This window comes from Podarcis filfolensis, assembly GCF_964270895.1.
Source record: "Podarcis filfolensis genome assembly, chromosome: 3".
In the NCBI taxonomy this organism is placed as follows: domain Eukaryota; kingdom Metazoa; phylum Chordata; class Lepidosauria; order Squamata; family Lacertidae; genus Podarcis; species Podarcis filfolensis.
The window spans coordinates 60,236,845-60,250,550 of NC_139606.1; the positions used below are offsets into that span (position 1 = coordinate 60,236,845).

A 13,706-nucleotide genomic window follows, 5' to 3' on the forward strand; every position below is an offset into this window, starting at 1 on the left:
AATGAGAATATGTGGGATTGTCTATTTGTTTGAATAAACTTGATATGTATATATTGTCACTTGTGATGATATTTTCCCCCCTGTTCTCTAGGCCCTATCCACATATTCTTTCTACTCCAGCAGCACAGACAATGTCTGCCTATGCCAGTCAGACCCAGTATTCAGGAATGCAGCAGCCAGCAGTGTATACAGCCTATTCACAGACTGGGCAACCTTACAGTTTACCCACTTACGGTATTTGACCTCAAGTTGTACTTTATTCTTATTCCAAGTATTTTTGACATCATGGAACTGCTGTGCTTTCCCCCCCATCTATAAGAATCAGATGAAAATTAATTTCTTATGCAGATTTGGGTGTAATGTTGCCAGGCATCAAGACAGAAAGTGGACTTTCACAAACGCAATCACCCTTGCAGTCCGGGTGCCTTAGTTACAGCCCAGGGTTCTCCACACCACAGCCAGGCCAGACACCATATTCATACCAAATGCCAGGTCAGTCACCTATTGTCCTTCCTTGCTCTTTAGTGTTATCTTTGAACCAATTCAGAATCTATGTATTTCTTACTTATGTGATAAGTATCTTGAGTGAAACTTCATGTCACCTGATAAACTCTTTCATTACAGTTACGATAGCTGTCTGTTGCTTAAATGAATGATAATCTGAAATTCTGCCAAGATAATTTTGTTGATTATTTTCTAATATTTGTGAATAACAGCCTCATGTACCGTGTTAACAAAGTTACTCGTAAATTATCTGATGACAACGTTTAATACACTGCTGGGTTACTTTAAAACTGAAAATACCTTCTTGAGAATGATATAGACAACAATCCTAACTAAGCCAGCCGCACGTGAAATGATCCTTTGGGTGTTTGGCATTCATTTCTGAAATTGGGAGATCTCTGACAGGTCATTAAATCATTGAGCATATACATGTTCTAAGCATTTAGATTGTGTTGGATTCTACATTTGGAACAATCATGTTGGCCCTTCTGCCCATCTTGTTTGTTCCTAGCTATGTTGATAAAGGAAAATGGTGATACCTAGGGTGCAGGAATTCTAAAAATTCTGTTCTGCCCCTAAAATACCTAACAAAATGAAGGGATACAGAAGGACTTTCTGTTCCCTCTGTTCTTTTTAGCACATTAGTAAAGTGCATGGGTTGCCAGCTGCAGCCTCTTACAATTGCAATAAAAATAAAAATCAAGTAAGGGGACCGGGAACCTGCTGCAGCCAAAGCTGACAGTTATTGGGTAAATGTGTATTAATTGAATGTTTTCTTAGATTTTTATCATATGATAGACCCTTTAGTCCTATGAACTATAAATTTGATCCATTCTTAATTATGCTTAGAGTGGACCCGCTGACATCACCATGACTTCAGTGATAACTAGCTCGTTCTGTTGCTGTCTAAGTAAGAACAAGTCTGAATCAAATTCTATATTCAAGATTAGTGTCGTTATCCCTGTTCCCCCCCAGCCTTCTTTTCCAAGCCATCCACCATATTTCATTAGTGTGTCATTGGAACTGGATGCCAGGAGAAAATGGCAGGAAACAGAAGAAAAGAAGCTGTTGAAAGAGAACAAGGACTCACCGATCTACACAGTGAAATTTGAGTGCATAGATTTCTTCATTAGTGCTTCTGTGAAGCTCTATATGGAAACCATAACATAGAATTAAAGCTTTGGCAACTAGATTTTTAAAGCAGAATATGGCATTGTTTATGGTATATAGTTATAAATAATGATCTCTTCAATGAAATATCAGAATAGCTAATATTTGCATATTTCACTTACATATTCTCTATATTTATATATGAAACCTTCAGATTTTTTACTTTCGATTTGTCTGCATTGTTCATAATGTATTACTTAGCTCTTATACAGAATTATTCTTTTAACTCTAGGTTCTAGTTTTACACCATCCTCCACTATTTATGCAAACAATTCAGTCTCAAATTCTACAAACTTCAGTAGTTCACAACAGGTATGATTATTACTATTTCTATAAACTTCAAAGTATATTTTATTTGACTTAGCAATTTTAAGTATTTTGAATGGACTGGACAAGAATGTATTTCACATTGCTGTATTTTAGACATTTAGAAAATCTTGCTAGAATTTCAAACATTGTTTCTATCATTCTAGGATTATCCATCATATACAGCTTTTGGCCAAAACCAATATCCACAGTATTATTCAACATCAACATATGGAACATATATGACCTCAAACAACACTACAGATGGTACCTCTTCTTCATCATCAACGTACCAGCTCCAGGAATCTCTCCCTGGGCTCACTAGTCAACCAGGTACAGATCTTCATCCAGGTGAATGGTTTTTTGTTTCATCCATTTTGAAGTGGTGTTCAGAATTTCAAATATGACATAGGTAAATTTTACTTAGAATCCGTTATTAGTAAGCCATTAAGAGTTTAGAAAAGTAAGTATAGAAATTTGAAAGTAATGATATAAAAATCCTTACTGGAAAGAAAAGGAAATAATCACAAGATCTTAGAGAAATAGCATTTGAGAGCCAAATTACACGTGATGTAACTATGCAGCATTTATTCTGGAGACTAACAATGAGAGTCTAATCCAGAATGTGTTCCTGGTCTTCATTGAAGCCTCATGCCATTTTTTTTAAATTTTTTTTTTTTGCTGAAAATAATCTTCACCTGACTGCTGTTTGTCCTGAAGTTGCTGACTTCAGGAAAGAGCACTTTCAGGGTCAAAAGGTACCCAGGAGAGAGGAAAACAGTGGAGAACCAAATCCCCAAGGAAGGATGTTCTAGATCGGGGCTCCATGGTTGCTATTTCTCCAAAATAAAAGTGGCCAAGTTAAGCATACTTTACAAATGTGTGACTAACCCCACAAACAGATTGTCTCTTGGACCTTGAGTCCTCACACTTGCAGAAACTCATTGCATTGTTACAGTTGCTGCAGTGTATGAACAGCTGCAATATCCTCTTTAGTGGGAAAATGGTGATGATGCAGGAAGTAGTCTAAGAAAGGTCCTTAGACTTTTTCCCAGTAGTCACTTCCAACCTACATGAAAATTATTTTAAAGGACTGTCACCATCTCCCTTCATTTATTTATTTATAATCTCAGAAAGGTGGCGGGGAGTGGGACTTGATATTTTGGTATTGGGCTTAACTAACACTATGTTACATGATCCTAGCTGTGGGTTCTTTGTGCTGTTTCCCACCAGCAGTTAATTCCCTGAAACCTTAAACTGGATAACAGTCTAAAAACATGTGGGGTAAAAAGTTATAGAAAAAGATATACAAAAACTGTGCCTTAAGGGTAGCTTTATTGGGGTTCAGAGGAACTGGGTCATTAGGACAGTTATAAAAGAAAACATTTTCCTTACTGAAAAATGCCCCACCTAGGTAGACAGTAATTTCAGCACTGAGCTTCCAGAGTAGGTCACACAGAGGCCACTTGCTAATCTTCTCATCCTGCCCAGCAAGGGAAGGAATAACCAGAAATGTGAGGTGGACATGCAAGGTGAGGGAGGGGAAGCTCCATTGTACAGATGGAAGTCCTGGTGCTAGCAGAACTGCTTAGTTAGATCCAGCCCTATATTTTTAATGTTTTCTTTAAAAATCACCCTCATTGTTCCCATGCTAGCTAAGAAAGACAGCAACATTACAGTGGGGAAACAGACTTCTTAATCATAAAGCTGATCAATTTTATTGTTATCAGTATAAAGCTATAAAGTGTCAGGTTTTGGCATACATAACGTTTTAATCCTGTCTAGTTGCCTCACTGAAGCAGTAGAAGATGTCAGTGTTACCCCAGTTTTTCATAATGGATCCGGAAAGGAAATCAAAGAACCATTAACCATTAACCCAGAGCTGGGTGTGTTGCGCAAATGCTCCTCACACTCCTCCTGGGGCTGGAAAGGGGTTAGTTTAACTTCCGGTTTGCTAGTAAAACTGAATTACTGTGTCACGAAATAACGCATGTCGAAAAAGTGTGTCACCAACATGAAAAGTCTGGAAAGGTGTGAATTAACCCATAATCTCTAAATTAGTTGAAAGCACTTTTAATATTAGAATTTAAGGTTTCAGTTGTAAAATATATAGAAGAACAAGCATTGATGATGAAGAATCACCATGGCTTCTGAACTGGAAAGCCTTCTCTTTTCTTTGAGGATGTCAACAAATACGGTATATAGATTGGGGATGATCCAACAGCATGTATATACTTAGGCTGCAATTCCAAGCATACTGTCAGTAAGACCCACTAAATGCAGTGGAACTTTTTATCAAATAAGCATACATAGCCTTTCACCGAAAGCTCCCAAGTAGACTTAAAATCAATTATTGGGGTGTTGTTGTTTTTTTGCTAGAGTTTAGTTCTCCTGATTTAGACAACACTTTCAGTTTTAAAATGCTTCTTGCCTTTTGTAGGCTTTTGTCAAATACGCTTGCTCCTTCTTGGACTTGTGTCTTTCCTGCTACATTCCATTCCTGTTATATTTCCAGTTGCTCATTATTTCAACATTTTCTAGCTTGGCTACCTCCTTGATTTCTTTCTTCATCTCAAAATCACCCTCAGAGTTTTGGTGAAAGATGATGATATGTTCCCAGTACTAAATTGCATTTTGGGTTTGGCATTTCAACCCACATTGTTTCTGTAAATAAGTATATCCCTTGGAACTTTCCTAGTATGTTGGACTCTTGTCCTTTATGTATAGAGCAACACATACTCAATACACCTTTCCTACTTCTTTGTATAGATTTTATATCCTTGGACTGACATGCCCACTTTTTCAGCATTGCCTTTGAACAGCACTCTACCTTAGTTTGGAAACTTCTGTATTGCTATGTAAAACCTCTATATAGCAACCATTTCATATGTCATTTCTCATAAGAAACTTTGTTTTCTTTAAATGTCTGCCCTTTTTTTCTATAGGCTCATTGCTAAGTTATGTCTGATCTCTTCTTCAATGATCTGAAACATTTACACTATCTTCCCTAAGGCAGTAACTACCCCAAATCAGATATTCCCAAGATCCTATCAGCTTTGACTCAGAAAGCATTTAAAAACTCTTCACAAATTTCTTGAAGTTCAATGACAATATTCTGCTTCCAGTTTTGGTTGCAGATTCAATGGAATCAGTCTCTTTTGTACAAGTTCTGCTTGTTTGAAAACGTTCTCCAATGCCTAAGAAAAGGAAACGCTTTGTTCCAACACTGCAGTCTTATTTATGCACGGAGATTCCTCAGCGCTGCATTCCTTATGGGGCTTCTATATGGAACAGGATGTCCTGGGATGTTCAGGCATAAGTGCTTATGTAGCAAAATTAGCACCAGCCAGGCACAGGAGGGAGATACCAGCAGGCTTGACAAAGTCCTGAGGTTTGCAGCAGTACAAAAAAATCTGATGAAAAGGAGCCTGAGGGAGGAACACCCCCCCCAAAGGCTAAAACACTACTGTACATGGATGATTGCCTCTGCAATTCTTTTGCCATAAAAAAGTTGGTGTCAGGCTTCTTAAAGCCATTTCACAAACTCCAGGCTTAGGATAATGGCAGAAGGAAGTTGGATGAGGAACCAGTGGAGGTTGGGGAAAGATGTGAACAAAGAGACACAAGATAAATGAAGCTAGGTCAGATGATGCAAAGGAAGAAGAAGAGATGGCAAGAAGGTGAAAAAGCAACTGAGACAAACCAAGAGGCTATTTCAGAGAGTAGAATGCAAATTGTCAGTGGAGACCAGGCAAGAACAGAGGTAGAATGAAAGAAATGGCAGGACAGTTTATAGACTAGAGAAGATAAAATGAGAGGTAATATAGAAATGTGGAATTGTGGAAGGTACATAAAGTATGAATTAACTGGCACAACATTTTGTTGTTGCCAGGCCCACACTTGTCCTGTCTAGAGACTTGACTTTTCTACCAGAACCTCTCTTATTTCCCAGCATCCAAGAAGGTCTTGTTTCTGAGCATTTAGCAGACGTCAGGTTCATTGTTTGAAATACCTTGAAATACGGTATTCTCTTAGGCCTGTTGTAGCTGATGTAAAGGATGGGTTTGTGTCTATTTTTCTATTTTGCCTGCACCAAAAAGGAGTCAGTCTATGACTCTCTGTGTCCTCGTTCTTGCTTTGCTCAGTCTTGTTTGAAAAACTGAAAAACAAACACAGACCCATCCTTGACATCAGCTCCAATAGGCCTAAGAAATCCCATTCACTGTAAGTACCAATGGTCTTTTTTTTCTACATGAGCATATAGTGATAGTGTTTGAATTACTGACCATGCATGTGCACACAAATATAATATAGTGCACACTCTTCTGAGCATAATAGTTCTTTATAGGTGAAATAAACAAACACTACACGCAGCAGCTGCGATTTTGGCTACTAATGATTACCATTCTATTTTATTTCATGTCTTACATATAGAAACTTTCTATAGTAGACATATTAGAAGAAGGAACTATGTTCACTGTGTATGTGATAGAATTAGTTGTAACAAAATACATTCTGGCACATATTTTAATGACAAAACTTGTATTCTTATACCAGATTCTTTGAAACTAAGAATGAACAAGCTGGTGTGAAAGTTTTCACAGTGTTCTGCATTGCACGATAGAGAACTGTACTAAAGGTTCATGGTTTGCACATTCAAAACATTGTATTCCATTTAGATGAGTGTATTTTTAAAGTGGTACAGAAGGATAGAGGCATGTGGTGTATTTTCAGAGTGGGTGTGACACTGTGGCAAGTGTTGCATGATCACTTCAACACTACAGAGAATAGGAAGTGAGTGGGCAAGCTTATATTTCAGGTGCAAGGGCTATTTGAGAAGCCCCTGTTTTGAAAAGCATAGAATATATATACTTCTGCCTTATTATTATGTTATCATGGCAAATATAAGTTATTGTACAAATAGATGAATAGATAAACTCGCATATGTCAGTATGGTAAGCCACTGCAGTGTAGTGGCTGGAATGTTGGACCTAGACCACACAGACTCAGGTTCAACTTTGTACTCTGCCATGCTTACATTTCTCCCTGGTTTTTTGTTACAGAGGACTAGGAGCCCTTGGGGTCCTTTGGATCCCATCTGCTCTGATTTTTTTTTTAACTGAATAGTGTCATGAAAGTGTCTAAATAAATAAATAGATAAGTAAATAAAGGAGATTTATATCTAAACAAACTACATCTTTAAATAGGTTTGGGCTGATAAAAGAAGCAACCAGAGAACTACATATAATGCTGAATTCATGCATGGAAGTATTTCGTTCCCTGGGGCAGTCTGACTACATATAAGGTGGATAATGCTACTTGTACATATTTACTAGTCAAAAGAAGTTAGATGCATTTTACAGTCCTGGTTACTAAATCAGTCAGATTAATTTAAAACCTTTAATCAACATACTGTTGCAACTGATAATCAGAAAGCAGATTTGTGTTTTAAAAGATGTCAAACTAATTGTTATTATAAAAACTATGTCTAGGAAGTACCATCTTAAAAGAGGCATTTTCCTGTTTCTCATACACAGAAAGAACAGCTCTTCTAAGTTACAGCATATATGCGTCATCTAAAAACGGAGAAAACATGTTTCATGCTCAATAAATATTGATTTTACCAATTTGCAAATTTAATTTATAGATGAATCTACAAATTGACTAAAACTCATATGGTTAATTACCATATTTTTCATCCTATAGGGCGCACTGGCCCATAGGACGCACTTATTTTTTGGGGGGGGAATAAAGGGGGGGAATTATTCCCCCCCCCAGCCCCAAAGAGCAAAGAAGCCATGATAGTGAGCGGGATTGATCCCGCTCGCTCTCCTGGCTTCGTTTTTAGCCTCGGGGCTGGGGGTCCAGGAGCGAAGGCGAAGTTGTTCAACCTCGCCATTGCTCCCAGAGCTTGTGGGGCTGGGGGCGGGGGAAGCCCGAGCTTCCCCTGACCCCAGCCCCCAGAACGGGTCCGAGAGCGATGGCGGAGTTGCGCGCAGCTTCGCCATCGCTCTCGGAGCTTGCGGGGCTGGGGGGATAGCTTCCTGAAGCCTGGAGAGCGAGAGGGGTCGGTGCACACCGACCCCTCTCGCTCTTCAGGCTTCAGCAAAAGCCTGCATTCGCCCCATAGGACGCACACACATTTCCCCTTCATTTTTGGAGGGGGAAAAGTGCGCCCTATAGGGCGAAAAATACGGTAATTAAAATTTCTATTAGTGGGCTGCAATCTTATTTAGAAATGTTTATGTTTACTTCTTAAAACCTTTATAATGGTGACACAAGTTGAAAAGTTGTATAAGTTATATCCCTACATACCATTCAAGTAGCTTAAATTATTATTTCTTTTTGGAAATGATTTATTATTACTATTATTGCAGTCATTGCCCTATTTATGGAGCAGTATAATTGCAATTCTGCATTCAGAAAATCTAAATTCTGCATTTGATAATTATTCCTTTTGGACATATTTCATGTTCACTTTGATTTGTGCGTTGAAATTGTGTAGTTGCGCATTCGTTTGCATTAGACGTTTGTTTTTTGCAGAATTTGAAACTTTGGAGAAGGTGTTAGGCTAGGGGAAAAATAGAAAGTATGTGGAGAAAGATAGGAACTGAGCCCTATAAAGAGGTACTGTACAATCAAATCCTACTTCTGGTCTACGGAATCCATATACATATCTGTTTTCTGTTTAGCAAAAGCTGCCATCTCGTTTCGAAGTTTTTTCATCCACAGTTGCCTGAGCTAAACAAGAAAGTTGAGATTCTCAGGATTCTGCCTCATAATCATAGCCACACAGATTTTCAGAGCCTTATATTATGCCTTTAACCACAAAACTATATCTCTGGGTCATTGGAAAAGTTCACAGACTACCTCATAACCTCCTTCTGGTATGCTTTGTTTCATTTGGAAAGTCAAGTGTGTATTATTATTGCTGTTTCGACCTGGGGAAGTTTGACATAGTGCCTAGTTAAATAGTATAGTGCAAGAAGTTGTGATTGCCCTGTAGACAAACTGGGACTGTGGTATTTGTTCTGTCCATAGCTTTTTTCTTATGTGGAAAGTTCCATCTTTTCAGTACTTTAAATAACATATTGATAATATTTATGCCATGGCTGACTGCTTTTCCATAAAGTTTACCAATTATAGAAAGCTACTTCAGACATCATAGGTTTTGTAGCTATATATATAAGTTACTGGTGTCTAGTCATCAGAAATGTCTGCCAAACTCATGTTTAACCAAGTTGCTCCTTGCGTATCAACTGGTGTGATGTTTTAGCAAAGACTGAAAAGTACAACTTTGATTGTTTTAACAGTTATCTTATTGATTGACTACTTATGTATATTAGAATTGTATATATATGCAAAGAAAGAGCAAGTCACACAATCATGCGGTTCATGTGTAACAACCAAAACTTTAGTTGCCCAATGAAACTGAGCCTCAGGGTCTCACTCTGCCCCTTCCTCACCATTTAGAGGCAGGTTCTTGAACTGTTTAGTGCAAAGGTCGGCAACCTAAGGCCCATGGGCCAGAAGCGGCCCATGAGTGTCGCTTAACCGGCCCATGAGCCGCCCCTGAACTGAGCCACCCGCTTGGTGAGTCCCTGCACGCTGTGCTAAACCAGTGCAGAGAAGGGACTCTCTTCTGGAAATAGTGTCTGCGTATGTCCACAGCGCTGGAAATTGCTTCTGTGCATACCCAGACGCTGAAAATCGCTACTGTGCAGGAGCAATTTTCGGCATCTGGGCATGCGCAGACTCGATTTCTGGCATCACACTGAGCCAGTACAGCCCATGGAGGATCTCCGCAGGAGTGATCTGGCCCATGCCCGATAAGCCTTGCCGATCCCTGGTTTAGTGTATGGTGCAGTGTAGCTTATATGCTGCAGCACTGTAAAATCACATTTTTTATACCCCACCCTTCTGGTGCAAAAATACCACTCAGTTACTACATCTCCCCTCAGCCCATCTGCTCCTTTCCTAGTTCTAATGTTGTTATGTTAGCTGATCATCAGAACTGACTGATTGTGTTGAAAGGCACAATGTGTGTGCTGCTGACTGTAAAAAGATACATTATGTTGCATAAGTGTGGGGGGGCATCCCTGTATATATGGTTAGGATTGCACTGCAGCTTACTTTGGATCCAACTTGGCATTTTAAAAATTATTTTTAAAGTTATATTCGCAAAGACAGTTTTGATCATTTTTATATAGTCCTGGAATGAGAAAGAAATTGTCTTTCTGTAGTTAGATCCCTAGCACCTTCTGTGACCAAAAAGCCATCTTGTGTGTGTCTCCCCCCGCCCCTTGCCAATGTTTCCTCTAAAACTTAGGCAAAAATGATGGCAGTTTTCAATTTTGTCAGAATTTTAAAAACATAATGGGACTTCTGTTTCCACTTCTCCACGCCCCCCTGGATGTTCCACCAATCTGCTCTGGATAGTCCCCCAAATCCTCTTGAACTGGTTTTGAGGGTGCATGCAGGGTGCAGCCTGGAAGGGACAGAAGAGTAAGTTCTGATGTTCATGTGGAAGTTCCTTGTGCCAGTGGAGCTGCAACATTAAATACAGCCCTAGATCAGTAAACTATTGAGCGGTGAAGCTGACATTCAGCCCAAAGATATATCTATCGTATGTACAATTTACTTTTACAGTACATGGAACATGTCTTCTTGCTGTCTTTACACTTGCGCTGAAGTGTTGCACATCCTTTCATGCATCTGTAAAACATCTCTGCAGGATTTGGATATGGCATCACTTGTCATCAGCACAGGTTTCCATTCTCCAATTTCAAGTGTCTGTCCCACGTTTTCAGGCCACAGGATAAGAGGAATCTATGTGCAAGTTTGTTTCCACACTCTGCTCTGATAATGAACTCTTTTATCAAGTAAACTAACCCTAGGCTTTCAGAAACACGCATGCATGGTTGCACTACACATTACTCAGTATGTTAAGCTCGTGAGTTGCAGCACTGAGAACCAGCATGAACCCCAAAGTTGTTTAATTTGCCCCATCCTTTGAAACATGTTGATTAAATCCTGTCCATTCCTGTTAGTTGTTTCTGCCACTGGAGGGGAAAAAAGCAATCAAAGCCAACATCTTCAGCTTTCTTTCTTTCTACCCTTTGCTATGTTTACTGTGTCACTGTGCGCAACTGGGACATTTCTGCACCCAGAAATGTTCTATTTAACTACTCACAAATAGTTGTTCTGATATTCCAACATTGTTGTGTCTGTTGGCTTCCAGGAGAACTTTCAGATTTTAAAACTGATGTAAAGGGGTGGTTGTCCTATTTTGGACACAGAAAGGAATGATACAGTAAACAGTTAATAAACCCTGTTGAATCTTTATTTCCTAGTTCTAGTAAGATGGAAGAGTTTCCTCTACAGTTTCTACCATGGAAGGATTATTATTCATGCAATCTGGGATTCAGAAAGTTCTTTCATTAATACCTTGCTGTTCTTTCAGATTTATAAGCTAAAAAATGATAATTTCAGGTCACCCACAAAAGGATAGGGTTCTGGGAACTTCATCAGCTGTACAGTACACACTGGCGGAGGAAGAGGAGTGGGGGGGGAGTGCACCGCCCCCAGCAGCGCGATCCCGGTGGGGTGCCATCATGGCTGCCCCCCGCCCGCGCTGGGCGCCACGCCACACCCCCAGGACATGCACCAGCCCCGCCCCCTCCTGCTCTCCGCCCCCCCCCCCGAGCCAGAGCATGAAGCTCAGCCACTGACAGTACAGATTTCCATTTTGAGCCTTGTCTGTGTTCATAGCAGCTTGCCTTGAACCTCTTCCACACATACCTTTAAAGAAACTCACCTTGACATCTATTCATAAAGTCTCAGAAGAGAGAATTCTCTTTTTGAATGGTTATTTGGGTTTGTTCTACAAGGTACTTGGCCTTCTACAGAGGCCAACTTCAGAAGGCAGGTAGTGCAAAATGTTCTATGAGAGTGGTTTTTGAAGAGCATAGAAAGAATATGTACCACCATAGAATGGAACTGTTCTTGTACATCTGAATGAATATACTGCCCTACCACCATTAGTAGACTCATTTTTAACTTATTTATACCTTTACTGTTCTTTCTAGTGAAAGTAAGGCAGTCATCACCCTACCCCCCCTAACATAAAATAATCAAAGAATTTTTTAAATAAGTGGATTAGAACTAATCTTAAAACAGCAACTACCAAAATAACATAACTAAAATCCAATTGGAAGAAGTGGGATTTAAAGGCTTTTTTTTTAAGACTGGTACTCATTGGTGCCAATCACATGTCCCTAGGGAGGAGTTCCATAAGTTAGGAGCTACCACTGAGAAGGGCCTGTCTTCACTAGGAAGAACAAGTAATTTACAGGTAAAACAAAATTCCCATTTTCAGAACTTTGGGGGCACTTTAAAAATTTGGGGAGGGGAGCAGTGGTAAATATAAAAAGCATATAGGAGTCTTTTATATTATGTTAAAAATAACATTGCCTTTTCATTAATTGTTTTGTTTGCAGGAGAGTTTGACACTGTACAGAGCCCTTCAACACCAATCAAAGATCTGGATGAAAGGACGTGTAGGAGTTCTGGGTCAAAATCAAGGGGCAGAGGGCGGAAAAATAACCCATCACCCCCTCCTGACAGTGACTTGGAGGTATGTGCTTGAGAAATGCAGGAACAGCAACAACAACTACATTAAGACATGGTTGTATTAAATGTAGCTCTGCATTCTCTGTATTGGCTGCACTACACTTTCCTGCTCTACCTAGATGCATCAGAAAATTTCCTGATACCCTAATGAGTTATCTAATTTAGAATATTTATTTTACTTGTGTTTATTTTATTTCAAAATAAAATAGTTACATTTCAGCCTGTATCTTCTAGGACTTCCTTTTTACTGTTAAGAAGGTGCTGTTTGTCCCATCCGTGCAAATTGCTACAACCAGACAGATCAGTTCAGCATAGTCTAGACTTCCCATTCTTTCTGGTATACTGTATACTGGTTCCAACCAGTATGCAGTGGTACCTCGGGTTAAGTACTTAATTCGTCCCGGAGGTCCGTTCTTAACCTGAAACTGTTCTTAACCTGAAGCACCACTTTAGCTAATGGGCCTCCTGCTGCCGCTGTGCCGCCAGAGCATGATTTCTGTTCTCATCCTGAAGCAAAGTTCTTAACCTGAGGTAATATTTCTGGGTTAGCAGAGTCTGTAACCTGAAGCGCATGTAACCTGAAGCGTATGTAACCCGAGGTACCACTGTATATTGGTGGTTTCTTACAATTATTTCTGTTCCGTGCTGTCTGCTGGGGGATTATAACTTGTCTTTGGTTTTCCTACTGTTTTATGTCCACTGATGTTTGTCAATGCCTCTGTTTCAGCGCGTATTTGTTTGGGATTTGGATGAAACTATCATTGTCTTCCATTCACTTCTTACAGGATCTTATGCACAAAAATATGGAAAGGTATGTGACTCTTAAATTCAAATTCAAAACACTAATCCTACAAGCTGCTTTTGTTGTGATACAATTTTTGTGTATTGCAACTGTTAATCCACTTGTGAATCATGATTTTTGAACCTTGCAACAACCTCACAGAATTTGGTGGCATTTTCATATTCTTGTATTGGTGCTCCTTGTATCTTCATAGGGCATTTCTCCTGTCTGTGACTTCCGGCAGGTCCATTTTGCTTCTGCTCCCCACCCCACCCCCAGACCTGTGCACCCGGAAACTCAAGATTCCATTATT

At 39.6% G+C, this 13,706-nt stretch overlaps 1 protein-coding gene across 50 annotated transcripts in view; it reads left to right on the forward strand.

The window, feature by feature from the left end:
- The window catches only part of EYA4 (EYA transcriptional coactivator and phosphatase 4), a 117,780-nt gene that overhangs the window by 82,340 nt on the left and 21,734 nt on the right, over nucleotides 1-13,706 (forward strand). For 36 of the 50 annotated variants that reach the window (XR_014546668.1, XR_014546669.1, XM_083607746.1 and 33 more), the window contains 6 exons: nucleotides 92-234; nucleotides 349-492; nucleotides 1,907-1,986; nucleotides 2,148-2,331; nucleotides 12,480-12,616; nucleotides 13,340-13,423. Coding sequence is in view for 48 of the 50 variants with exons in the window: in XM_083607746.1 (XP_083463872.1) it covers nucleotides 92-234; nucleotides 349-492; nucleotides 1,907-1,986; nucleotides 2,148-2,331; nucleotides 12,480-12,616; nucleotides 13,340-13,423 (772 nt within the window). In the remaining 2 variants the exon portion in view is untranslated. The remainder of the gene's footprint in view (nucleotides 1-91; nucleotides 235-348; nucleotides 493-1,906; nucleotides 1,987-2,147; nucleotides 2,332-12,479; nucleotides 12,617-13,339; nucleotides 13,424-13,706) is intronic. The other 14 variants (XM_083607727.1, XM_083607729.1, XM_083607713.1 and 11 more) reach the window with 1 other exon arrangement.